General features: G+C 57.6%; 1 protein-coding gene across 3 annotated transcripts; it reads right to left on the reverse strand.

The window, feature by feature from the left end:
• Window positions 1–223: 223 nt before the first annotated feature.
• On the reverse strand, window positions 224–25,533 carry CEP43 (centrosomal protein 43). 3 transcript variants are annotated; one of them, XM_075554272.1, is made up of 13 exons: window positions 25,328–25,533; window positions 21,805–21,858; window positions 18,998–19,052; window positions 18,294–18,382; window positions 17,013–17,150; window positions 13,227–13,307; window positions 11,054–11,113; window positions 6,566–6,768; window positions 4,208–4,320; window positions 3,756–3,824; window positions 2,566–2,605; window positions 2,008–2,101; window positions 224–1,160 (listed from the first exon to the last, which is right to left on the reverse strand). In XM_075554272.1, exons 1-13 carry the CDS (start codon window positions 25,427–25,429, stop codon window positions 1,086–1,088), a joined length of 1,173 nt encoding a protein of 390 aa, XP_075410387.1. In that variant the 5' UTR covers window positions 25,430–25,533; the 3' UTR covers window positions 224–1,085. The 3 variants fall into 3 exon arrangements, with proteins under 3 accessions (XP_075410387.1, XP_075410386.1, XP_075410388.1); XM_075554271.1 differs by having other exon boundaries at window positions 2,008–2,104; XM_075554273.1 differs by lacking the exon at window positions 11,054–11,113 and having other exon boundaries at window positions 2,008–2,104; window positions 25,328–25,532.
• Between the last annotated feature and the right edge of the window lie 412 nt (window positions 25,534–25,945).

Below are 25,945 nucleotides of genomic sequence, written 5' to 3' on the forward strand. Positions count from 1 at the left end.
CTTGACTATGATCTTTACTTATTATCGCTGTACAATTGCGCCTACTGGACCCGTAATGATGTGTTAGGGGCTGACTGACAGAGTCCCATCCGGCATGGTCCAGTCTGAATGGCTCTGAGCCCTCAGCTGAACCTAGCCTGGGCCTGGCTGACAGCCTGTCATCGCGTGGCAGACCCGCAGACTTGCTCTGCAGCTGCAGTAGAACAAGGAGGAAGCGTTGGGCTAGTGATGGCACAGGGTCTTTAATTGTACTCTTGACACTTCAGGTTCCAACAGCACTGACCCCTCTTGCCTCCAGAGCGAGGATAGAGGAGGCCTGGTTGGGGCATCATTTAATTCAGATGTCAACCTGCACGAATCGGACCCAACCATGGCAGGCGGCTCCTCCCAACCTTGGGTCTGCACAGCCTCCCAGGCGGGGCTGCTCCCATCCTGTCCAGCTGCCCATGGCCACAGATCACTGCTACGGGATGTCATCGCAGGGGGTCTGCAGTTACCGCGTTGCTCGGGGCTAACAGGCCCATGTGAGGAAGGTGTCAGCTCGGACACAGCAGTCCATAGCAGGTGCAAGGACAGCACTCGTGGACCAGTTCCTGAGGAGCAGCTCAGTGAAGCAGCAGCAACAGAGGTCTGTCACCTCCATGGTGGCCAGTCTTCCCCACCCTCATCACAGCCCAGCACCACCCACAGCAAGTACACCACCAGGCCAGGGGCCAGTGTCCGGGCTCATTCCTGCACACCTGTGCACAGTCAGGTGACCTCCCGTGCAGGCCCCTCACCGTCCGTCGGGCTCAGGATCCGCTCTCCGGCGGCTCAGCTCCTGTGGTGAACTTGAGCTCAGATATCCATCACCACAGAGACACGTGTGGGTCACCCCAGGTAAGAATATTAATTCTTCCAAACACGCGCTCAAACCAAGGGCCTGGTTTAGAGGTGAAAAGTTAATTTTTGAAAATATCTCCAGTCTTTTGAAACGCAAGGCACCACAGAGGGCAGACCTTCAGCCGGTGACTGACTGGGCAGGAAGCAAGGCCGACAGGGCTTTGTCCGTTTCACAGAAGGAGCGGTGGCAGCGGGTGTCCTGGCTAGGCCACATCTTCCAGGTAGTCAGCCACGTCGCTGAGCTGGGAGACAGTGAGGTCCTGCGTGAGGTCGTCGAGCTGCGGGGCGAAAGCAGGGACAGAGATGGTGTGGCGGAGGCTTCACCAGCATCTCCAAGTGTATTTGCAGTGGCCTAGCTGCTCTGAGAGGCCTGGCCTCTGGAAGCAACCCCCAGCCCCCAGGTACTTCACCCCCACCCCCACTTCTCCTCCAAGGGCTCTCGAGGGGTCCCAGCAACACTGCCCCTCCACTGGACACCTGGTCCACCTGGCTCTCTAGGCTCCCCACACCGCTCCTGCCTTCAACGACACTGGCCAGTGTCTGCTGGGTCTTCAGACACAAGGTACCCACTCTGCCTGGTCCATGCTGGCCTCCCGTTTCTCCCACCTGACCAGGCATGCAGACAGCACAAGAGACCCAAGCCTGGCTCCCTTAGGAGCTGGGGGGGCGGGGTGAGCCCACTGTGACTGGGGCCCCCGGAGCCAGTGGGGACCTGTGAACACATAGGCCCACCGTCCAGGTAGCAGGGACTGGGGAGCAGCCCCCACCCCATGTAGCCGAAGCACCCGTAGGCTGGGCCCTGGGGCAGCCCCTCTGCTGCATACCCCCAGACCCCAGCTCACAGCCCCATGTCCACTGCAGCTCTGAGGCTCATGTGACAATGAGGCCAGGCCACAGTGGGGCCTCTGGCAACAACATCAGCGAGGAAAGATGGACACTCAGGTGACAAGCCACCTGGGGGAGGCAGTGCTGTATTGGCACGTCAGAGAGCCATCGACCAGAGACAAAGTCCAGGGAGCAGGCAGACACAGCCCTGGGTAGTACACCAAGCTCAGGATACCCCCCACACTGTCATCTGCCCCAAACCTGCTGCCCTCTTGGCTGCCTAACTCCCTAGCCCCACACCTTGTCACTGGTGTCCCCGTCGTCCACGTCCACCGACAGGTCTTCCTCTATCTCTTCCCCGATGCTCATCTCACTCTTCTCCGAGCGGTGGCTGCTGCTGACACGGGCAGAAGGAAGGACACGCACTCATGGTCTATGCCCCGCCATCCCCCACCCGGCCTCCCTAACTGTGCCCTCCAGGTGCTCGCCTGCAGGCCAGTTCCTGCAGACACCTCAATCCCCAGCAGGAACGGCCCTCGAGACAGACAAGACTTGTGAGCTACAGCTGGGGACTCTGGCTCATAGCACAAACACTGTTCCTAGGCAATAGATTGGGGGCTTCCTCCAGTCTCCGTGTGTCTAATCCACATCTGGTTTCCAGTAACAATTTGAAGTTCCACTCCTCAAATTTCTATGAACAAGTTTCTCAACTTCAAAGCACACTCCCAAGTCAAGGAACTCCTTCTGGACCATGGACCCGTGGTTCCCCTCCAGGTACTGCAGCCCTGGGTGCCGGCCAGCTTCTCCTCCCGTGTCCAGGGGCCTCCACAGCCCCCACCACCCTTTCCCTGAGCTTACCTGTTAAAATCATCCAGGTAGTCCTCATCATCTCTCGTCCCTGCGAAGGTCACCAACACGCCTTAGTTACGCAAGCATAGGTCCTGCACTGCTCAGACACGCACTGCTTTCAGGGAGCACGCTGGACTAGACTAGGCTGCGTCCTCAGGAAAACCTCAAGTCTAAACTGTCCTTGAACCGCCAGACCAGAAAGCATCCCTGTTGCACAGAACAAAACTGCCTGCCGAAGAGGTGAACAGCTATCGCCTGCTTCCACCCAAGGTCGAGCGGGCGGATGCTGAGTGCCAGGTGTCCAGCTGGCTTGCATCAGATCGCCCTCGTGCCCTCCTGTGGGAGGCACAGCTGGTTACCTGGAGTCATCACCACAGGATGATGAGGTGTGAGGCTGAGTGAGGACCACTGACTGAGGTTAGTGTGAGAGTCTCAGTCCCCCAGAGGCAGAAGCTCAGAGCACAGGGCTGGGCTGGCTCTGGTCAGTACACTGAGGGGACCCAGGTTCTGGATGGGCAGTGATATAAACTCCCACAGTAACCATGGCTTTCATCAGTCTGCACGGGAGGGACCCCTAGGTGCCAGGTGCTGGGAGCAACCTCTGGGAGGGAGCAGGAAGCCAGGCAGATGAGGTGACGGGGGCAGATGAGGTACAGCCACAGGGAGGTGGGCACGGAGCTACGGGCAGATGCAGTGACAGGCCCAGTACACCATAAGCAGGTGGGTGCCGGGCAGAAGCAGGTCATTCAGGGCCTCCTATAGGTCAAGGCCAGGCTTCCAGCCCAACGTGGGTGGGAGACAAGAGTAGGGCCAGGCACATGGCTGCTGAGAGGCGGCAGTGAGGATGCTCGCAATCCCAGGCGCAGGCCCGGGTCCCCACTGCCAGCTGGGAGGTGGAACCTGGCTGGGAATGGGAGACACAGGGCCAGCCCACACTCATGTCCCCAGAGAGGACGGCAGGCCTGGGCTGAGGGGGAGTGACTGGTTTAGCACAGGACAAGCGGTGAGTGAGTGCCTTGTGTTCAACACAGCACCCACAGCTTGGTCACCCTGGGCCGGGACACGTGTGCACCCTCCCTCCTCACGCCCCCAGGGACCTGCAACCCTAGACGCGTACACTCTCCGCATGCCACCAGGTGCAGGCTGAGCCCACCCCTTTGTCTTCACCCGGGGGGAGGGGGTCGGGGGAGTGTCGTTACCTAGGCCAAGTGAGCCCATCCTGTCGCTGACCAGCTTCAGGTCTTTCAAGCCCACCTGTGCCCGTTTACCTGGGATAGGAAACAGGGGCACTCAGTGGACGTAGGCCTCCTGGGGCCTGCCCAGTGCCCGGGGTCCTTGCAGCAGGAGGCTGAGCCACCACATGACACAAGCTCGGTCACCTCCCTCTTGGAGACCCACAGCGGCTGCAGGCCACACCGTACCCCCACACATACCACCCCACATGTACCACCTATCATCGTATCGCACCCCACACCCCCACTCCAACCACACGGCCACATGCACACACTGCAGGCTGCATCCAGGCAGGCCCAGCCACGGCTTTTCTGGGGACCTTGGCGGGCTCTTTTCTGGGCCTCGTCTCTGTCCCCAGCACCACGCACCGCCCCCGCCCCCTGGGGCTGACGGACCCCAACAGCTTCCCCACACTCACTTTCTGCATCTTTTAATGAGGGGGCTCCCGCCAGGGAGCTGAGCCCACCCTTCACGGGCGGTGCGTCCGAGAGCGAGGCCAGGCTGCCCACCTGTTTGCCGGGTTCACGTCTCCTAACAGAGAAGGGCAGCGGTGAGCCTGCGCAGCCCCAGGCCCTCTTCCTCCCTCCCACCAGTGCCCCTGCCCATCCTGCAGTTCTGCCCAGCTCTCTCTCTGTCCAGGCCCAGCAGGCCTGAGGTCAGGTTGGCCTGTTCCCTTGGAGGCTCCCCTCGCCTCGCTCTGCTTCCCGTCCAAGTCTTCATCTCAGTAGCGGCCTCTGTGGCCCTACGACCCGGGTTGTGTCTCCCTTCTTCCTGTGATGTTTCTCTTCCTCCACGCTTACAGATGCTTCTCCTACACCAACCTCGACGGACACGCGTCAGATTGACACACGGACAAAACCACACATGGTCCTTACAAGCAACCTATTTCCTTTAAATGACACCACAAGTTTACGTAAAGGGTGTGCTACATGGCATTATACAGCTTTTGAGATACTACATTCCCGGGATCGTGAGGGTCACTTGGTGGGCAGTGTGGGCATCCCCACTGTACCACCTTTACATTCGATGTTTGCTCTCTAAGAGCTTCTTGACCTTTCTCGGCTTTCATGAATGAAACCTCTTCACTGGGATTAATACTCTGTTGACGTTCCCATCAAACTGACACCCATCCGTGGCGACAAGGGTACCACATGGAGAATGTGGAGGCGAGAATGCGTCTGTCTCGTGAACTGGATGAGAGCCAGCATCAAAGGAGACGGCACGTGTCCACAGCTCCTGTGGTTCCTGCTGAGCACATGGAGATGCGTCGAAAGGGCGCGTCTCGTACACCTACAACCCTCCTGACCTCATCCTTCCTGTCAAGACGACACAGCACACGGAGCAACCTGCGTTGCGGTACAGACCTCTCTGGAGTCTGTGAGGGCTGTGAGGACCTGGGTGTGCGTGGCCCAGCTGTGGCATTCTTACTCGCCTGGTACACACATCAAAGCCGACAGTTGGGAGCCTGGGAACCACGGATGCCATGCACCTGGATTCTGGGGCTGCCGAGATCACCGGCGGGGCACAGATGGGCAGAAGGGACACCCCATCCAAGAGAAAGCTCTTCAGAATCCAGGGTGGCGAGACGTGGTCTCACGTACTTGGTCATGTGAGGAGGACCTGTCCCTGGAGAAGGTCAGCAGATAGAGGGAGGTCCCGAGCCAAGACGGGCTGACAGGGGCCGCAGCGACGAGCCCAGGCACGGCGATAGATAAGGGTGCCCCTGGGCGGGTTCTGCTCCCTCGGGCACCGGGCCGCTGTGATTTGGAGATGGCTCCGCAGCACCCCATGACAGTAACAGCCTGTCCACAGGAACGTCAGCTCCTGAGCACCGAGTCCGTGGGCTAAAGGCCGTGCCTGCATGCGAGATCGGCTCACAGGACACGGGGATCAGAGGGCACTCCCGACTACTCCAAAAGGACCACAGCCGAGGTCAAGGTCCCTCGCCAGAGGGAGGCTGGGGGACCCTCCAACCACGTCCCTTCGTCACACCTACTGTCTTGAAATGACCCCACCCCAGGGCTGCATTGTCCCCCAGGGTGGCAGGCAGGTCTGCAGGGGAACCCTAACACTCGTGAGGCACAAACACCTTAGGAAAAACTTCTGTTTGAGACCAAAAGGGCGGCATCTACCCCAGGACAAAGTCCAGAGGGTTAGGAAGGATAGACGGGTGGGAACAGGGAGGGAGTGGGACAGACTGTTAAATGGAAAACCAAGGGTCTGCTCTGTGAACCTCCCCCAATGCACAGAAATGAAGAGTTGGAAACAAGAGTGAGAGCGCAGCCTCCTCGGGCAGGCGCGCCAGGCTCCAGTCCTCGTGCTGCCATGCACTCGAGATGGCGGGCATGCTGAGGCCAGGTCTACGGGCACCATGCCCGTCTCGTCTCCAGGGCCCTCCCCCCACCAAGCAGCTGACCCCTAAGAACAGGCTCCTGATGAGACCCACAGGGCTGCCCTGGACTGATTCAGAGATGGGGTGGCAGGGCTTTCTTCCAGGTCTCGCCCAGTCTGGAAGCTCTGCTGAGCTCATGCCCACAGCTACCCTGGCACTAGGGGTGGCAGTGGCATGGCACGTCACCACAGCAACCTGCCACCAGAGCAGACACGGAGGCGACTTCCTGGAATGACTGGGATCTTACCCTGGGTCTCTCTTATGAAATAAAAGGCTTATATGATGCAAAGGACAGTCTACAGGCTTCACAGTTTCAAAAACAGAAAACGAAACACTAAGAAATTATGTTCTTAAATGCCGTCAGTTCACAGGAGGCTCACTCACCAACCATATGTTTTTTCTGGCTTCGGGATGGGGTCGTCAAAGAAGGAGTCCCCGTCCACATCGTCTTCCTCGGGGCAGGGCCCGGCCTTGTCAGCACCGTCTGCTGGCGAGCTGCTCAGGGGAGGGAGTGCGTGGCGGCTGCTCCGGCTCCTGGGCTCCGAGGAGGAGACGCTCGAGTCTCTCTGGCTGGCCTCACTGGACTTCTAGAAAGCGGTGAGAGGAAGCGTGTGCTCAGACGGCCTCTCCGTGCACATTCTCTTACCTGTGTGCACACGCAATGTGCCCCCTCAAGCAGGGGCCATCACACAGGGGACACATGAGGGGCCCAGGCGACATGGCTCCTGCCCAAACCCACGCTTCTTTGCCACCATCTCTCTGCACGGCCACATGTACCTGTCCCTGCGTAGCCAACTGCCCGCCTCGCCCCCCAGGCCCACCCCCACCCTTACAGACAGGCTGCTGCTGCCCAGGGCCTTGCGCGCGCACACACGGGAGGGGCCCGGCTAACAAGAGGTCAGGACTCAGATCAAGGAGCCAAAAGTGACAACCAGGGATTCTTGTGCGCACTGTCCCTTTCCTGGCCTCCCAGGCACCAGGACTGTGCAGGTTTCCCATGTCACAGGCTCCCAGGCAGGAGACGTGCCAGAGAACTCCACCCACCTCAGCCTTACTTAAATGTCCACAGGCTTAGTCTCAGACCAACGTCTTTCCAGCTGAACCGCGAGCACTGCTGGGCCGCTTTCCCGCCCCTCTGACAGGAGCACCACGGCCAGTGATCCACCCGAGGAGGGCCGTGAGGGTCGCCTGCATTCCCTGCAACCCCAATACCCATGCTGTGCCCTCCCAGTCAGTCCTCAAAAGCAGGGGCTGGGAGCGGGCAGGTTTCTGAGGAGGGGAACTGGGGTGTGAGTCCCCTGCCGCACTCGCTGGCCAGGGCAGGGGCAGGGCCCAGAGTCCCCAAGTCAGTCCACTCCCGGGGCTGAGCCCCTCGCGTGCACATTCTCGGATGAGGCTGAATCACATGACGCGGCAGAGGTTGAAAGAGAAGGTGACACAGGCAGTTTGCTAAGCGACTCAGATCCTGCAGAGGACTCCCGGCTTACACAAACACACCGCCACCTGGTCCACACTGGACGTCGGTGGGTCTATGGGGCAGGGTGGGACTGACCCTGTGAGTCCCCAAGGACACAACTGTTGATGGGAGTAAAAATCCCGCCTTTCTCCCACGGAGCAGTGGGTGGTTTCAAACTGCCGACCTTGCAAGTGGCAGCCATGACTCCCCCAGGGCTCTGCTCAACTGACGCCAAGGAACCTGAAAGGTAGTTCACATTGCAGCCCGCACCAACCACACACGGGCCTGCTGCTACAGCCCGCCAGCTCCACGTTTTTCAAAGAAAGTGGCGAGGAGGGTACGGAAGGAGGGACAGAGTTCAAGGCCAGGATGCAGCAGGGCAGGTACACTGTGCCCGTCAGTCCCCATACTATGGACAGAGAGACCACACTGGGGTGAGTTAGAGCACGCTACACCAGGGAGCCTTTGCAATAGCAAGGGGTGAACGCAGAAACTGCAGGCGAACACTGCAGCGCCCCACGTGGACCAGCACAGGCTGCCCAGACACCTGGGAAATGCGCCCAGGCGGCTGCCCTTCTAGGTGGTGTGTGGGGTTTCTGTCACCCCACCCCCACTTCCTCGAGGTTTTCCGACTATTTTCACACACAGAGAAGTTGCCCACGTATAAACGCTGTTGTAAATCACCGGCACCACCCCAGTCGCTGCATGTTTGGTTGTGGTGAGCCTCTGTCTCAGGACAGACTGGGCGGCGATGACCCGAGGTCAGACCTGCTGCCCCGCGTCTCAGGGAGACTCAGGGTCAGGCTAACTCACAAAGGCAAATACTGTTGAACAGCCAGGAGTGTGCCGAAAACGCGAAATCACAAAGCCTTCTCTTGATCCAAAACACTCGCTGCTCTCCGGCTGACAGGGCAGGCTGGAAAGTGCCCCGTGGGTTCCTCAGACTGTATTCTCCGCAGGGCCCAAAGGCCTCATCGTTCTCCCAAGAAACACCTGGTGCTTTTGAACTGGGGACCGTGTAGTTAGCAGTCCCGTGTGTACCACCTGAGACGTGGGAATGCCTTCTAATTCACAGAGGTAGTCCCACCACACACACACATACAACACACCACCAAGCTCTGCCTCCAGCCCCTGGGGAAGGACAACAGGCTTGGTAAAGCACAAGGTCAGCACAAAAGGAGGCCCTGCACTGAGGTGTGGGGACGCAGGGGCTGCAACACTGGGTTCAGGCACAGCGGCGAGGCTGGGCAGGAACCAAGAGGCTCACAGAGCCTGCAGGGCTGCATGGGGGCCATTCCTGCAGCGAGTGCAGCGTGTGTGTGTGCTAACGCTGGTCTCATGTGTAAACCTGAGGGGCCTGGAGAGACACAAAAAGAGCTTTGGCCTGAGAAGCCCCACAGACAGACCCACCGTGACCATCACTGGCCTGCTCTGAAACAAGAAAGCATCCTTTGGAAGCATCCTGGTAGAAACACTGGGAGGCATGGCCCAGGCCGGGCAGCACCACCGGGCTCACACGCTCTGCAGGTAAAGCTCTAAGGAAGGGCTCCTCCTCTCCACCACCCCAACCCCGCTGTGACCCCCAGCAACAGCAGGCAGCCAGAAGTCCCGGTCTCACACACTGAAGTTCGCGTGAAATCCTCCATTGCTGTGTCTCCCATGGAACGCAGGCCTCCTGTCTATGAGAACCTTCGTCCGCCCGCCTGTCCTGCTTTTTTCTGCCCAGCACCTGGTGCGGGAACGGCAGAGCCACTTATGAGACCACCTTTGGGGGAGGAGCTGCTGGTACAGAAACGTGGCAGGCTCACACGGTTTCGGTAAAAACGTGCTAAGTGTTTCAGCCACCAGTGTCCTCCACATGGCTGCTCTATCTCTGAGACGGAAGGGCTTCAAGGGCACGTGGAAAGCTGAAGGAAAGGCTCAGAGGAAATCTCCAGGAATGCTGAAGCGCCTCGTCTGGCCGGCTCCCTGAACGAGCCCTGGACGCGGCTCCTTGGGCAGCCCACCCCAGCACTGGGTGCTCCAGACCGCCGGTCAACAGGCAAGCGCTGCCCGTGTGGCTGTGCAGGGTAGGCACATGCTTAGCCTGGGGAGCACCGTCCATAAGGGCAACCATGAGTCCTGCCACGGCAGTGTTGGCAGTGGCTTGGCCACCGGGAGCCTCGGGCCTCAGCAGCCTAGGTGCAACAGACCCAGCGAGGAGGAAGAGGAAGGGTCCACAGCTCAGCTACAGCAACCAGGCAGAAGGGGCCGGGCCACCGACCAGGCCCCAGAGCCCCGGGCCTCGATGGGCCCTACCAGCACCCGGGAGTGCACGGAGGAGGGGAGGGGAGGGGACTGCTTCGTCATCTTCTGTGTCCTGAACACACGCCAATTGCTGCAGCTCGCCTGACCTGATTTTAAAGCCTGGGCCCCGAAGATTGGGAAAACAAGGCCCTTTTCACTTAAAACACAAAGCCCAGGGTGTAAATCGAGGTCTGTGGGTGCCCTTCCTCTTTACGTCTGCTGTGGTGTGTGCCACCTGGACCACCGGCCGGCCCAGCACGCAGCACGGCGCCCTCACTGGTCAGCATAGTCTCCAGAACACCTGGGTGCCCAGTAAGTTTCCCCCAACTTCTCCTTTACTGAGGAACGGTCTCCGCGGTACAAACACCCACTCGTACACCAGAGCCACTGCTGTCCACCCGGAAGGATGCAATAGAACTGCCCCACGGGGGTTCCAAGCCTACCCGTCTTTACGCGGAGAAGACAGCCTCATCTCTCTTCAAAGGTGCAACTGGTGGGTTTGAACAGCTGACCTTGCAGTTAGCAACCCCGTGCACAACCCACTAGGCCACCAGGAGTCTTTCCAGATCACTTAGCAAGTGTTGTTTTGACAGACCCTTCCATTTCCAGCAAGGGGAAATGCCTGCAGGTGAAGTCGGCATGTGACGCATGAACCTCGCAGCACTGGGAGGGGGACACGTACACGTGGAGCTGGAGAGGGCAGGAGGCAGGAGGCGCGTGAGAGCTCTGCGAGCTGCACCTGGAGGGACTGTGGCCAGCCCGCTGCACTGGGGCCAGCCTGGCCCAGAGAGCAGGGCGGGGAGGAGACTGCGCTTGGTCTGCAGCACCTCAACTGGAGCTGATCCGAGGGGCCGGGGGGCCATCTCGCATGCCCAGATAAAAAGTTGCACGTTGTTTTTAATTGCCCACACAGCCAGGCACTCTTCAGGGACAAGTGGCAGCACTGACTCAGGCACATCCTGGACCAAGACGGGGCGGGAGCATCGACTTCCGTTTGCTCGGGCCACCACCCCGTTACCTGACACGGTGCCCGTTGCAGACTGGAGGGTGCCTGCAGGCAGTGCGGTGGCCGCCCGCCCTGTCAGCCCCGAGGGAGCGCGAGGCCAGCCCTGCGCCCTCGTGCACGTTACCTTTTCACCAGACTTGTCCCCGCTTCTCTTCGCTTTACCTTGTCCTTTATACCTCGGTATCTGAGCACGAGAATAAAAGGACAATTTACCACCGAGCCGACAGCTGAAACAGTTCACTGACTCTTAAGGAAATTAACAGGAGTGCCTATCACAAAGGCTCTTAAACAGGAGAACCGAGCCTGTCCTCTGGGCCTAATCTCTGTCCTTGCTTCCTCAGCTCTATTCCTCGCGCTTCACCACGGTTCCCAGCAGTGGCTTGGTCACAGGCAGGCATTTGCCACAGTGCTCAGTGTCTACCATGTGCAGGCACAACTAGAGCGCAGAGGCAGTCTGGATAGACCAGGCTTTGCCTACTGCCCTGGCCTGAGCTTTCTGCCGGGCAAGAGCACCCAGCGGAGTCCCAGAGCTTGGGCCGACCCTCTCCAGGAGGCCCACCCTCCTCCTCCTGTCGGCTCAGACCAGGCACCTAGTGCTCAGAGCTCCACCCACTGAAAAGAGATCAAGAGGTGGAAGAGATCGTGCAAAAACCCAAGCTGAGAGCGTTTAGGACAAAAGAAATTACGTTTTTATCTCTAAAACGTCCAGAAACGTCAACTTCAAGACTCCCCCTGCTGGCCCCAGGACCCCCCACGGTTGGTCTTCCAGTCCAACCATGTCCAGTGCCCCAGAGACAACGAGGGCCTCCCAGGCCGTACACCTGGCCAGAAGCCACGCCTCATCTTTCAATGAAGCAACCATGTGCTAACCACTGCGCCACCAGGACCCAGAGGGCTCATGCACACCCTCTCTGCCCATTCACAGGGTGCCCTGTGTGGGTCTCCGAGGCCGTGACTGTCCATGGGAGCGGGAAGCCTGTCTTGCTCCTGCAGAGCTGCTGCTCTTCCTAGCTGCTGACTAGGGGATCACAGCCCAGCATGGAACCAGTGGGGCCCCAAATGGAGGTTCACCAGAAACAACGGCACTGAGGGTGTCGCCTAGAGGCAGCACACACCCAGAAGTTGTCCCTCGCTATCCGTGGGTACATGGCACGTGCGGACTGACTGACTGACAACAGGGCCCCTGTCATAATCAGCAACAATGAAGAGAGAACTGTAGAGTACGAATCTGGACACACATCCATACTGAATCAGAGAAATACCACGTGGAGGACGTGAACATTGCTCATCTGCCCCCCCCCAACAAATACACACACACACACTAAACAGAGAACATGCGTGCAACTGCACCTGCCCCCTCTGCAGGTGCTCCGCAGCAGCTTATTCCCTCGACAGCCGCCACGTCAACAAAAGTGCATCTGGCAAGACGCCCTGGGCCCGTGGCCTTTTTCAGCCGTGGTCACAGCCCTGCTCCCTACGCTGGCCCAGCCTCCCAGGCAGGAGCGTCTCTTCAACCAGGGGCAAGCGTCCTGCCTGGAGAGGCTGGCCTGAGGCCTCTGAGGGTGGCCCCGGTGGGCTCCAATGTGCCCATTGCTCTGGTTACCCCAGAAGGGTCTCCGTTTGAGAGGCCTGCGTCCCGACGCCTGAGCAGGAAGGAGTGGCCTCGTCGAGTGACCACTGGCCTTGTCAAGTCCCACCAGGGTGGACCCAAGAGAACGCCTCGTTCCTGGGGATGCTCTAGGGACACCGTCTTCTCACAGAGCAGACATCTCAAATCTGAACACATCCTGCGTGTGATGGGCACTGGCCTGTCCTGCTGTCCAGGCTAGTCCGGCCTCAGGGCTGGCACATCCCCGGACCTCCATCTAGCTTCTGATCTATTCCCGTCACCACTACTAGAGCTTTGATTTTAAATCTCAGGGTTCAACTCAGTTTTGCCCCACATACCCCATCCCTGGAATCAACTCATGAAAGAGCATAAAAACAAATACGCATGTAACCAACATCCACAGACTTCCTTATAAACCCACCAGATTCGCTCACTAACAGAAACCATCAGGATTAAGGTTCCAAAACGGAACATTTGTTGAAAACAGTTTTTCAACACAACAATTTTATAGCCTGGAACCCCATATTCTCTGCTAGGATGTGTCTGTCACGCCCCCTGGGAGAGGAAGAAGCGTTCCCTGTGAGTAGACTGTCTAGGCAGGGGACCCCTGTCCGTGAGCTCAGGATGACACACTGTGCTTCGGAACCAGAGCTGCCCCGGGTCGGAGGGAGCCTACAGGCAGACTCACCTTACTTGGAATCGTGTGCGAGCTCGTCTTGCCCTCGGGCGATTTTGGTGGGGAATGTACATCAGATAGGTCCAGTGCACCCTAAAATAAGCCACAAACATGGAAACAGTTTAAAGGACGCAACAAATGTAAGACTTAAAGACCACGCAATGTCAGACTCTCATTTGCACCTAATTCATATCCTTTTTGGGTTTCCCCCTCCTTAGCAGGAACCACCACCACGAAACAGATTCTAACGACCTGCCTCCTAAGATGCTAACAGTCAGCACTCAGTAGGCCCCGCCTGCCCTCCAGGGCCCCTCCCACATGTCCTCTATCTGCAGGGTCCCACGCTCCTCCGCCCCTGCCTGCCTGCGTGGGGTCGCACCCAACTCCACTTCATTAAGCAGCAGGAGGCCCCTCATAACCCCCAGGGTCATCTCCCTGGGCCCACATCCCACAGTGGGAAAATCCCTACCTGCCCCACCTGCCTCCATGCCCACAGCACAGCTTGTTCCCAGCGAAGGTTGGGTCTGCTTAAGACTGGAAGCTGATTGGTCTAGACAAGTGAGTCTCTGGGTGGCGCTGATGGTTAAGCCCTCGGCTACTACGGAAAAGCCGGGGGCTGGGACCTACCTAGAGGCCTGGCTGGAGGACCGTAGCCCGTGTGACCCTCTCAAGGGGGCGCTGGGTCAGTGAACATGGCGACCACGGCTTCGGTCTCTGTCCCTTTCTGCCTGGGCTTCTGCTGGCAGTCCTATCCACGAGGGTCTATGGTCTCACTTTCTCTGTACTCCAAATGTCTCCACAGCTCATCAACCGACCCTTCCCTCTCTGCACACAAGTCTCCAGGGCCTGCCCACCGACCCTGAGCAAAGCTCTCTGGAAATCACTAGGTCAGACACAAAAGGGAGATGGCTGCATGTGTCCGCCGTAAGCTCGGAACCCAGCAGAAGGGTCCCCACGTGCAGAGACAAGGCAGAGCAGACGAGAGGAGCAAAACAAAGCACCTGGGGAGCACGCAAAGGAAGAAGCCGGTGGTCAGATCTCCATCTCACGCTGGCGAAGGGCAGGGGGGTCAAATGGGGCCCGAAAATGAAAAGACAAAGTTCAAGAACTCTGCAACCACCAGGTTCCACATTCAGGGGAGGCAGGGCAGGAAGGCCAGGGCCGCCCGTGGGCCCTCCTGTGGGGGTCACACAGACGGGGGTTTGCACAGGGGCCTGAGCAGGGAGCTGTGTTGTTGTTAGGAGTCAAGTCAGTCCCCGCTCACAACAGAGTGAAGCCATCCGCACCACTGCTCCTGTTGAAACCCACAGCGGCAGCCACGGTGTCCATCCAGCTCATCGAGGGCCTTCCTCTTGTCCGTTGTCCCTCCACTTTACCAAGCACGAGGCCCTGCTCCAGGGATGGGCCTCTCCCGACAAAGTACATCAGACAGAAACAAAACAGATGGCAACAAAGCGACAGTCTCGCAATCCTTGCCTCTAACGAGCATCCTGGCAGCTTTTTCTTCCAAAAGATGTTGCTTGTCGTTTGGCGGTCCTTTCAATATCCTTAGGCAGCAGCACCACAATCCAGACGCCTCAATCCTGCTTCAGTCTTCTTTATACCACGCTCAACGCTCACACGTACACTGGGCGGTCAAAAGCACCGTGCCCTGGGCCCGGCGTGCCTGAGTGCTCAGTCACTCTGAAGAGGTCTGTGCGGCAGCCTCACCCACTGCAGTGCGTCCTTCGATCTCGACTGCTGCTCCCGGGAGCACTGACTGTGGATCCGAGCAGGACAGCCTTTTCTGCACTGATGACAATGTCACCTACCGGTCCAGGTGTGCAGATTTACACACTGAAGGCTGCGTCCTGATCTCCATCAGGTGCTTCAGCCCCTCCTCACTTTCAGCAGCCAGGCTGTGTCTGTCACCTGCATGTGGCACAGTCTGTCACCAAGCCTCCCTCCCTCCCACCCTGAGGCCACGCTTCATGGAGTCCAGCGTCTCCATCAAAGTCAGTCAGGTGAGAGGATACAACCGTGACGCACACCTTTCCTGACTGTACACCATGCAGCGTGCCCTGGTTCTGTTTGCACACCTGCCTCTTGGTCCCTGCAGGTTCGGCGAGCACAATGCAGTGTGGCAGAAAGGGGTGCGCTAAAGCCAACTCGGCCATGGTGAAGCAGAAACAGCAGGGGCAGAGGGTCCAGGACGTACCACCGTGCCTCCCCCTCTGGCTTGGGGGCACCTACGACGCTGTTCCTCCATGCAGCAGCAGGTGGCCGGCCGGCCGGACGTGCAGCTGGGCCAGAGCTTCCGTGAGGGAGCTCCTTCTCTGGTAGGAACGCAGGTTGGAGGGAGGGAGGCACACATCCTCTTTGAACTGGTGGCCCCCACGTGCAGAACCAAGCCACAGGACAACAATGGGGTCCACTGACAGCCTCAAGTGGGGAACCCTGCCGTGACCATTGGAAGACAGAGCAAAGTACATGCCAGGTCCACTGCAGGGCCCTCCCTGCAGAGGAGGGTGCGGGAGAGCAGAGCTTCTGCCAGGACGGTATCCCCACAGAGAGACAGCGGCACACACAGGGCCTCAGAAAGAGAAGCCGCAGTCCAAACATGAGGAAGAGACATGGGTCAGTGGGGCCTTGTGTCCGTCTTGTGTGGCTTCATGTTTCACGAGGAGTCCAAGTACTCGGACCCGGCCTCCCCAACCCCCACCCCAGGAGCGACATGCCCACCAGCACTCTGAGACACAGTTCCAACATCCTACTTCTAAGGAGTAACCCAGCCGCACCCGTCTCTAGAGAGTGACACTGCTTGGTGAGGCCGAGGACCCTCAGCAGGTGGACGGACACAGGGGCTGCAGCCATGGCTCAGGCCTGGGAACAGTCGGAAGGACGCACAGGGTACCTGGCACCCCGGAGGACAAACAGGTGCCAGGGGTTTCTGCAAAAGTGGGGATTCTGGGAAAGGGTTAAGTTGGGCCCGGACGTAAGGAGACTCTGGGGTCACCTGCACCATGAGACAACAGCCAGGGGTCATCACCATCATCTCAGTGCAGGGACACAGCTGGAGTCAGGAGGCTAGCACCTGACTCAGCTCCATCCACGCACATGCAGAGTACCACGGACTGCTCAAAGGACAGACCCATCTGTCTGGGAAGAAGTATGGCCCAAGTATTCCTTAGAAGCTAGGATGGTGTGACTTCTTGTCACGTACTTTGGATTTGTGATCCTGGGGAAGGGCACCGTACTTGGTCAAGTCCAGGGTGAAAAGAGAAAGGCCCTCGATGAAATGGACAGACACAGTGGCTGCAACCTTGGGCTCAGGCATAGGAACAAGTGTGGGACATGGCAGGACCGGGCAGTGTTTCTTTCTAAGGGGCACAGGGTCATTATGGATCAGAACCGACTTGAAGGCACCTGACTACAATCCACAAAAACGAACTCACCTATAAAGCAACCCTGACTATGCTGAAGCAAAATGAACAATCAGGCGAGTGTTTCTACACGGAGCACTGACCTCTGCAGCCTGCATGCGCTCCTGCGCCCCACCAGCCAGGCACCCAGGGGCTCACCTCATCCAGTCTCACACCCACCCTTGCTCCCTTCTGCGGTCACCACGGAGGGATGCAGAGCCTACCCAGCAGTGAGGGCCCAGCAGGCTCCACCCCCCAAACCCTCCACCCCACCCCACACAATTCCAGTCAACTTGCACCCAGTGAGCCTGAGATGGGCAGCTCTGTTTTTCCACCATAGGCCCTTGGCACGGAAGCCTAGCAGGGCTCTGCACCAAGGCCAGGGCCGCCGCCTTACCTCCCCACTGGGTGGCCCTTTCTTCCGCTGCTGGCAGCACCTGACCACTTCCAGTAACAGCGGGCTGCCCACGGTGCCTTCCGCCTCAATGATGCCCAAATCGCGGGCCAAAGTCTCCCGGCCTTCAAGCCCCTGGAACTGGAAGAGAAATGCCAGGTGACACATGCTTGACAGAGGCCTCCCGGACGAGAAATAAATTCTGGGTATGTGGTTTGTGGAAGGCCCCGGGGTTCACAGTGGGGCCCTGTACTCCACAGGGAGGTTCAGGTACCATGCAGGTCCCCAAGACTACCCAGTGGGTGGGCTCTGCAAGGGAACTGCTTCTGCAATGGATGACAGCACCTCCCTGCCGGCCCCGGCCCCAGGGATGGAAACATGGGGGGGTGGGGGGATGGAAGGGGTCAGAGGGGCCTGTGCCCAGTTGGTAGGCTTTCCTAACCTGCAGCACCGACCCCGCCCCACCTGTGCCCTTCAGCTCTACTCTGCAACCCCAACTGTAGCCAACCCCGACTCCATGGTTGTTTGCTGTCTGTCCTCAGGCTGTGAACCCTCCGAGGCCCTGACAACCTCGTGGAGCGAGCTCCTCTGTCCAGATGATTGTCTGTCTGCTTAAGGCTCAACAGACGGGTCTGGGGGCTCCTTCCCCCACTAGAGCACTCTGAATGAAAGGGTCGTCTTTCTGAGGCGCACCTAGCCACGTGGTTGGGTTCAAGATGGGGCCATTAGATAAAAATCAGCCTTCCAGGGAAAGGGAGGATTGTTGCCACCCCAACCCCACCCATCCTAAATATAAAACCAGACAGTGAGGGGTCACTGATGTGACTATCACTGTGGCACACCCATTGAGGGTTACCCAAAGCCGGCTGTGGCGGGACTATCGGCCCAAAGTTGGCCTCTGCCCTGGGTCAGGGTCCCCACTGCTTCTTCCAGGGCCTGACCAGCTCTCCAGCGTCCTGACAGGCTCCCCGCAGAGCCCTAGGGACCGGGCCACACCCTGGTCCTGTGTGTGGGGGGGTCGGGGGGGCTACCCAGCAAAGCAGCTCTCCCGGGATTGTCACTGCAGAGTCCATGAGGGAGGAGGACAAGCACTCTGGGGCAGGACCTGTACGTCCGCTTCACCAACAGAGGCCAGAGGACTCCTGACCAAAGAACCTGCACCTAATGTCCGCCCACCAGCCCCCGGATACCACCAACGTGCAAGAAACTGCCTAGAGGGCCTCGGGAGACCTGTCCATGCCAGAGAGAGAGAGGTACGCCATCCAGGACAGACCTGGTTCTTACCGTGCTAGCTTCAGGTTGGAAAACAGCCAGGGTCAAGTCCAAGTTGAAAAACTGAAGAAATTCTGCAACCAGACTGGCCACCAGCATACCTGCCAAGGCCATAGGAGAAATGTGGCTGAGCCCACGGATCCTCACAAGGGGTCCAAGAACGCTCAGAGCTTATTCTTAAACCATAAGGCCCTCTCTGTGAGCTGATAGGTCCAACAACGAAAATACCTCCTTCCCAGCCTGGTCTGTAACATGGCCCCAGCATTACTTTACTTCCTAGCCTCGTCTGTAACATCACCCCAGGAGTACTCTACTTCCCAGCCTGGTCTGTAACACGGCTCCAGCAGTACCCTCAGCCCCAGCCTGGTCTGTAACCTCGCCCCAGCAGTACCCTCAGCCCCAGCCTGGTCTGTAACCTCGCCCCAGCAGTAACCTCAGCCCCAGCCTGGTCTGTAACCTCGCCCCAGCAGTACCCTCAGCCCCAGCCTGGTCTGCAACATCACCCCAGCGGTACCCTTAGCCCCAGCCTGGTCTGTAACATCACCCCAGTAGTACCCCCTCAGCCAAGAGGTCTCAGGTCCAGGGCCTAATGTTCCACCCAACAAGCCATACAGCCCTGCAGACATAACAGTCACCTGGAACACTCCATTTCTCCAAAACTGGGTCAGGATTTAAAAACGCAGACAGGTAAAAAAAAGACAAGAGGAAGATCGTACCGTCTTTCGTGTTTAAAAACTTCTTCAGGCTCTCGTTGACTAAAGGAGCTTTGTTCTGTTAAAAGAACATAACATTTTAAGTGTCATGTATTTATCGTAAAAACAACTACAAGATGTTGGATCAAGTTCATTTTATGGAAAAAACGTAAACAACCCATTATCATTCATAGGCTGGTTAAAGCTGCTGATTACCACAGAAATGTCATGCTATCCGATAATTTCTCAAAATTAAAACATCAGGAAAATGTCAAATTATTGTGACTTTGTTAAACACGATACCAAGGGCACAAGGCACAGAGGAAAGCCAGTGGCAGTATCACATCAAGCATGTCCTCCGAGACGGAGCCTGGCCCACACCAACGCTGACACGGGCTTTCCGAGACGGCCCAGCTTCACGAGGACAGGCAGTGGGGCCTGCTCCCAAAGAAGACCGGGAGCTCCCACCTGCCGACTCTGTAGTTAGCAGCCCAATGTCTCTCCCCCAGGGCCGCCAGGCACCTACCAAAGACACCACCGATAGTCAGACTAGTAGAAATGTGTGCAGAGCACTCGTCTGCTTATCGACCTTTCACCCCTGAAACCTCGACATGAACAAGACAAAAGCGTCCGCACTGCCTTCAGTGGACGGTGATGCCCGAGTTTCCAAGGCTGTAACTGTTTACACGTGTAGAAAGCCCTGCCTTCCTCCCGCAGAGTGGATGGTGGTTTTGAACTGTAGACCTTACAGAACGCAGACTTTACAGAACGCAGACCTTACAACTCGGAACCCCTACGCCACCAGGGCTCCATGAGACAACACAGGCCTCATGTCTGTCCTTCTCCAGGGGCTCTCCTGACAAGCTGTAGTGTGTAAGATGATGTCTCGCCATCCTGGCATCTACAGAGTACTCTGGCCTTACTTCTTCCAAGACACATCAGTTTGGCCTCTTAACAGTCCCTGGTACTTTCGATAGTCTTCTCCAGCACCACAATTCACACGTATCGATTCTTATTCAGTCCTTCTTATTCAATGTCCAACTTTCACATGCATATGAGGGGGCTGAAAATGCCATGGCTTAGGTCAGGTGCACCCTAGTTCGCAGACACACGTGTTCACACATACATATGCATACACACATCCATCTCTAGGAAGCGTGATCAAGATCATTAATTATTCACCCATTGCCCTTGAGTTGACTCGGACTCCGAGACCCTGGAGGGCAGGCTACAACTGTCCCACAGGGTTTTCGAGATGAGCATCTTTACAGAAGCAGACCTTGTGGTTAGCGGCTGGGCAGTTAACCAAAGTGCTACTGGGGCTCCTATTTTACACTTGAAACCCACTCCCTCCAGAGTCAAATGCCAGCTTTGGTGACGCCGTCCGTCCAGAGAGGCTTTCCCTGGTTTTGTCTATCTTTGTAAGAGCAGAAAGCCTCATCTTTCTCCAGAGGAGTGGCTGATGGGCTTGAACTGCCAGCCCTGAAGCTAAGAGTGTGACATTTACCCAACAGCACCAGGAAGCCATCCTTAGGAATGTAAGCTCAGTCGCCCAGAGACGCCAGCACGCATCTGACCTGCCGTCCACTCAGGAAGCTCACAAGTTCTTAAGCTACACTTCCACATGAGTCAGCCAATCTCCAGGTACGGATTCTCTCCCCCAAGAGAAAAGAAGGCAGATTCCACAACAAACGTGTACAGGAATGGCCCGAGCAACGGCTAGCTGTAGCAGTAAAAACCGGTGGAGCCTACGTGTCCCTCGGCAAGGAGGAGCTAAGCAGATGATGGCACAGAGCAGGGGCAGGCACTTCCGTGTGCAGGGGCTGCAAGTGCGCCCCACCTCACAGAGGAGCCTGCACCGTGTCACCCCATTTGCACAGCTCTGCTCGGGGCTCGCGTTGCCCGGCCTGCAAAGGCGCTGTCCTGTCCTGAGCCGTGCTGCCAAGTCTGCTGTCCTGGGCCAGGCTGCCAGCTCCACTGTGCTGGGTTTGGCCGCCAGGGCCACGGTTCTGGGCCACACTGCCAGGCTCTGGCTATCAGTTCATAGTTGCATACAAATGTCAAGTTTGACAAACTGTACATCTCAAATGAGTTCCCTTTCTTGTAGGCGACTAGACCGCCAACAGCTGTGGTGTAAGAAATCAAAGCTCTTTGGAAGGCTGCTGGCTGACAGTTACGGGGAGCAGAGGGACGAGGTCAGCTGCGCACCAGAAAAAGCCAGTGAGGCCCCTATGGAGGGCGGATTTCAGGACGCCATCAAGCCTGGAGGGCAGCAGAGTGACAACTTTGTCTGGGGAAGAAGTCGCTCGGCTCAGCATGAGAAAGTGGAGCAGAGATCCAATCTGATGTGACACTCAGACACCTGACAGGGACAGATGACTTGGAAAGCCCGAGGCTTCTCACTGGGGCTGATAAAGGTCACCAAGAGCTGCTCGAGCTCAGGGGGAGGACCGGTGTGCTCAAGATCATCAGGGTGACTGCTCCCAAACACACAACACACACGCATAAAGACTCACATGTGCGGTCTCCAGTCTGTCCTACTATGGTGGCTGGCACACTGCTGCTGGAAGCTACATCACCAGCGCTTCAAAGAGCAGCAGGGTGGCCATGATGGGCAGGTGTCAGTGCAGCGTCAAGACTGAGACAGATGAGGAACAAAGACTGAAGCCCCATGGGCCAGACCAGCACGCAGGCGCAGGGCCAGGCGTCACTCTCCTAAGGTACACGGGGCTGCCAGGGTCACACCCAGCTCCACACCCCTCACAACAGTACCCTCAGCATTCCAGACTTGCCTTGGCTAACTAGAAATGTGGAAAGGGGAAAGGTCATACCTCTACTTTTTCCTGCTCCTCCAGGGCTAGAAACACAGCTGCTCGGACTTCGGCCTTAGGGGAAGAAAGGTACGAGACCATCGTTATTTGAACATCATTTTCACGGCAGGAAGCACACAGACAATTCCTAATACACCCAGAGCTTTCCACTACCTATGTCCGACCCCCTGAAAAGTCTGGTGTGTGTTTGACTGAGCTCTCAATGAAAACGACATTCCCAAGGTGCGGGTGACCCTGACACTAGGTCCCAGGACACCCTCTTCAAGAGGCACCACACTGACATGAACAACATGAGTGGGGCAGCAGGGCTTGCTGGGAAAGGCAAGGGAGAGATCAGAAAGTCAGCTGACCCTGGGTTAGAGAGGCAACAAGCTCACCTTGCCCGTTGTAGCTGCCTCTTGGTCACCGGCTTTTAAGTTGCTGTGAGGTTCAACTTGCCGGTCAAAGGTCGTCACTCTTTGATATCTCCCAGCGAGTGCACAGTGTCTGACCCCAGCCCATGTGCACACCAAGTCTGTCCGTCCTCAGGGGTGCGTGCATGGCACACTGGTCTACTCACCCCCAGTTAGCAGTGCGACTCCCCTATATGTGCCTCTAAGGGGCACAGGCTGATGGGCAGCCAGGCAGGCTCCCATGAGCTGGACTGCCAGATGGCTGCTGGGGGGCTCCCTGGCCACAGCGCCAAGGCCCCATGGCCACCAGCGGACCTCTCGGTGCATAGTGTGCTACTCAACCTCCAGCATCACCTCAGATGCCCCATCTTCTGGCCGTACCACTCCTCAAACACAGAGTACAGCATTCAAAAAAGGGCAAAAACCAGAAACGCAGACTCATTTTAATGTGTCGACTCTCAATTACCGTGACCCTCTGGGTTCCCAAGGCTGTAAACCTGATGGGCTCCGACTGCCTATCTTTCTCCCACGGAAGAAATAAACGCCAAGCCAAACAGAAAGGATGGCAGCCGAGACTCTGAAGCATGCACTAGAGCATGAGGAACTGCAGCCTACGAGGTGGGGAGCAGCAGCAGACGGAGTGTGGTGATGGAATGTGCTAACAACCGGGTTAGCACACCAGACCATGTCTCAAGCTGAGAATTAAAGAATGCTAGCCTGGGCTCCAAGGTTCTTGTGCAGGTAACACCAGCCACATCCAAGGCCAGAGCGTGGGGTCCCCCTGAGGCCCTATGAGCCGAGTGCCTAGGGCTTGGGGATGGGGCAGGGGCCCTGGGCTGTCAATAGCAGGCGTGGATGATACACTTGGCCTGTGGATGAAGGAAGCCACCACTATGGCCGAATGGCCTGGGCCCTGCTCAGGAAGCCCAGTAACACACTGGCCACACCTGCTGCCATCTGGTCAGGCCTGACTCCCGGCAGACAGAGCAGAGCTCCTCCACGGGGCTCTTAGCTGTGTGCGGTGTGGAAGCAATGACCAACTCTTTCTTCTGCTGCACCACTGCGTGGGTCTGAGCCGCCAACTCTTCAGTTCATCCATCATGACCGTGTATGCCACCCGGGAACCAGGGGGACCTCTAGTATCCTAGTTTTTAACTAAATGCAGCACTGTGCCCTCCTCTCCATGGCCCGGGGTCCTTAACGAAGACGTTAATCTGTGCACCAAGGACCCAGAAGAACTTTGCCTCTTGTTACCTTACAAAGTCTGGAATCCCCACAGCCGCCTCTTCCATCTGACTGAGTCCCCTGCCCCTGTCCCAAGGACGGCCGGGGCCTCTCCCCTTCCCACTGGCACTTGGCCACAATGCCTCAGAAGACATGGACCTCAAGCTAACAATCTCCCAACTGCTAACGTCTTTCTTTCATTTTGCTTTCTAAAAGCATTTCATTACACTTTGCATTGCATTATACAGTTTAATTTCATGTCACTTTGGAACCTCTGGATTTTTAAAAAGAATGATTCCATTTTAGGTAGGCCCTTTTGATGTTAATAGATAGTGAGTCCAATGTATACTTTAGAAGTAAAGACATTGAACCATCACAAAGAAAAAAGAATTAAAGAAAAAAGATGAAGCTTCAAGCTGCGCTACTGAAGGTCCGTGTGGACAAGATAACGAATGATGCAGGAAACAGAAATTAAAGAGGATGGAAGGAGCACACAGTCATCGTGCCAAAAATCTGGTCGATGTTCAACCATTTCAGGAGATAACGTTTGCTCAAGATTCAATGGTTCGGAAGGCTAATTCCAAGCTGCACTGAAGGGATTAGCAAGAATAAGGCTCGAATAAGTGACAGAATGCCAATTGAGATGTTCCAACCAGCTGATGAGGCACTGGAAGCACTCCCCTATGTCAAGAATTCTGGAAGACACAGTTACTGGACAACTGCCTGTAAGAGATCCATAGTTGTGCCCATTCTAAAGAAGGGCGACCCAACAGGACATGGAAATTACCAAACAAAATCACTAAGGTTGCATGCCAGTGGTTACAGTAGTACATCAACAGGGAGATGCCAGAAACAGATTCCGATACTAGATCACTGCTGACGTGAGATGGATCTGGGCTGAAAGCACAGAATACCAAAAATGTTCACCTATAACCTGTTGACTATGCAAAGGCATTCAAGTAGGTGGATCACAACCAACTGCGGATAGATACTCTCAAAGAACGGTTATTTCAGAACACTTCTTTGTGCCCCGAGGAACCTGTACATGAGCCCAGAGGCAGTCATGTGAACAGAGCCAGGGAGTACTGTGTGGTTGAAAGTAGGGAAAGCTGTGGTGGTAGCCTCATGTTTATTCAATCCACATGCCCGAGCAACGAGTCAGAAGTCCTGGACTATATGGAACACATAGCATCGGGATTGCAGGAATACTTATCAAGCACCTGTGACAGGCAGACCAAAGTGAGGAGGCCTGAAGCACTTGCTGACGAAGATCAAGGGCGGCAGCCTTGAGTACGAGTTATGTACGACTCAACGTCAAGAAGTTGTCGAGGACTTGCTCGGATCCACAATCAATACTCGCGGAGGAAGCGGTCAAGAGACTTGGGCAAACCTGCAGCACGAGACCTCTTTTGAGGGGTCCCCACCCAGGATGTCCCTTTGGGGACTAAGTGCACCTGACTCAAGGCCGGTAGTTTCAGTGACGTCACCTGCATGTGGCAGTCGGACCCTGACTCCAAAGTGGAACACACGTCTCTCCTGGAACAAGCAGTCAAGGCTGCGAGACTTCACCTCACGACTGTGGACATGCACTCAGGTGGGACCAGTCCCTGGGGAAAGGCATCGTGCTCGGTGGACGGGGGTCGGCGAGGAAGACGCCCGACGGGACGGACGGACGGACTGACAAGGTGGCTTCGGGAACGAGTGTGAGAAGAGCGCAGGGCCGGTGGGGCTCCCTTCCGTTGGGCATGAGGTCTCTAAGGGGTCACTCGGCCGGCAGGGCTGAGACTGTCCTGGGGCCCCAGATCGCCGAGTCCACCCCCGGGGCCCAGAGCAGCAAACGGCGGACCCCGGAGCGGGGTGCAGGGCCAGCCCCCCGACACCCGGCCCCGCTCGGCTCCCCGCCGCACCTTGATCCGATTGAGCACGCCGCTGTTCTCCAGCGTCTGCACCAGCAGGTCCCGCAGCTCCGTGTCCTCCTCCGCCACCACCGCAGTCGCCGTGGCCGCCATCTTGCTTCTCCAAGACAACCGCCAAACCCCGCCAACGGCCGAAGGCGCGCGGAGGCCTCGCGGCCTCGCCGGGCGGCGGGGGGCGGGACCAGCAGGAGGGGGCGACGCGGAGGCGGGGCTGCGGCGCAGAGGGCGACGCGTGGCGGCGTGTGGGCGGGGCCCGCGCGTGGGGCAAGCGCCGCACAGGGGGCGGGGCCTCGGCACCGAAAGCATTGTTGGGCCAACCCTCAGCCCCGCGCGGCGACGTGTGGGCGGGGCCCGGGCCTGTGTGACGCACCTCGCAGGGGGCGGGGCCTCGACGCCGAGAGCAACATGATAGGCCAATGGGCGACTTATAGGTAGGGCTTCCTCGCTGGTGAGCGGGAATCGTACTTTAGGGACTCCCGGCATCGCTGAGGCTTTGGTCTTGACGCCGCTGGGGACCTGTGAGCGCGGTTCTCGCGGCATAATGGGCGGGGCCTCGGCACCTAGAGTACCGTGTGGACGGGTTCTGAGGTGCTGGACGTTATATGCCAG

The sequence above is a fragment of the Tenrec ecaudatus genome, chromosome 7 (assembly GCF_050624435.1).
Source record: "Tenrec ecaudatus isolate mTenEca1 chromosome 7, mTenEca1.hap1, whole genome shotgun sequence".
NCBI classification, from domain to species: Eukaryota; Metazoa; Chordata; class Mammalia; order Afrosoricida; family Tenrecidae; genus Tenrec; species Tenrec ecaudatus.

What these genes read in the sequence shown, in the direction of transcription:
- CEP43 (XM_075554271.1), bottom strand. Translation starts at nt 25,429, where the DNA reads ATGGCGGCCACGGCGACTGCGGTGGTGGCGGAGGAGGACACGGAGCTG. An exon ending in TCCAACCTGAAGCTAGCACG is followed by an intron (nt 17,151 to 18,293) that starts GTAAGAACCAGG and finishes TTTCTCTTCCAG; the next exon opens with TTCCAGGGGCTTGAAGGCCG. An exon ending in AAGGGCCACCCAGTGGGGAG is followed by an intron (nt 13,308 to 17,012) that starts GTAAGGCGGCGG and finishes GGCTTATTTTAG; the next exon opens with GGTGCACTGGACCTATCTGA.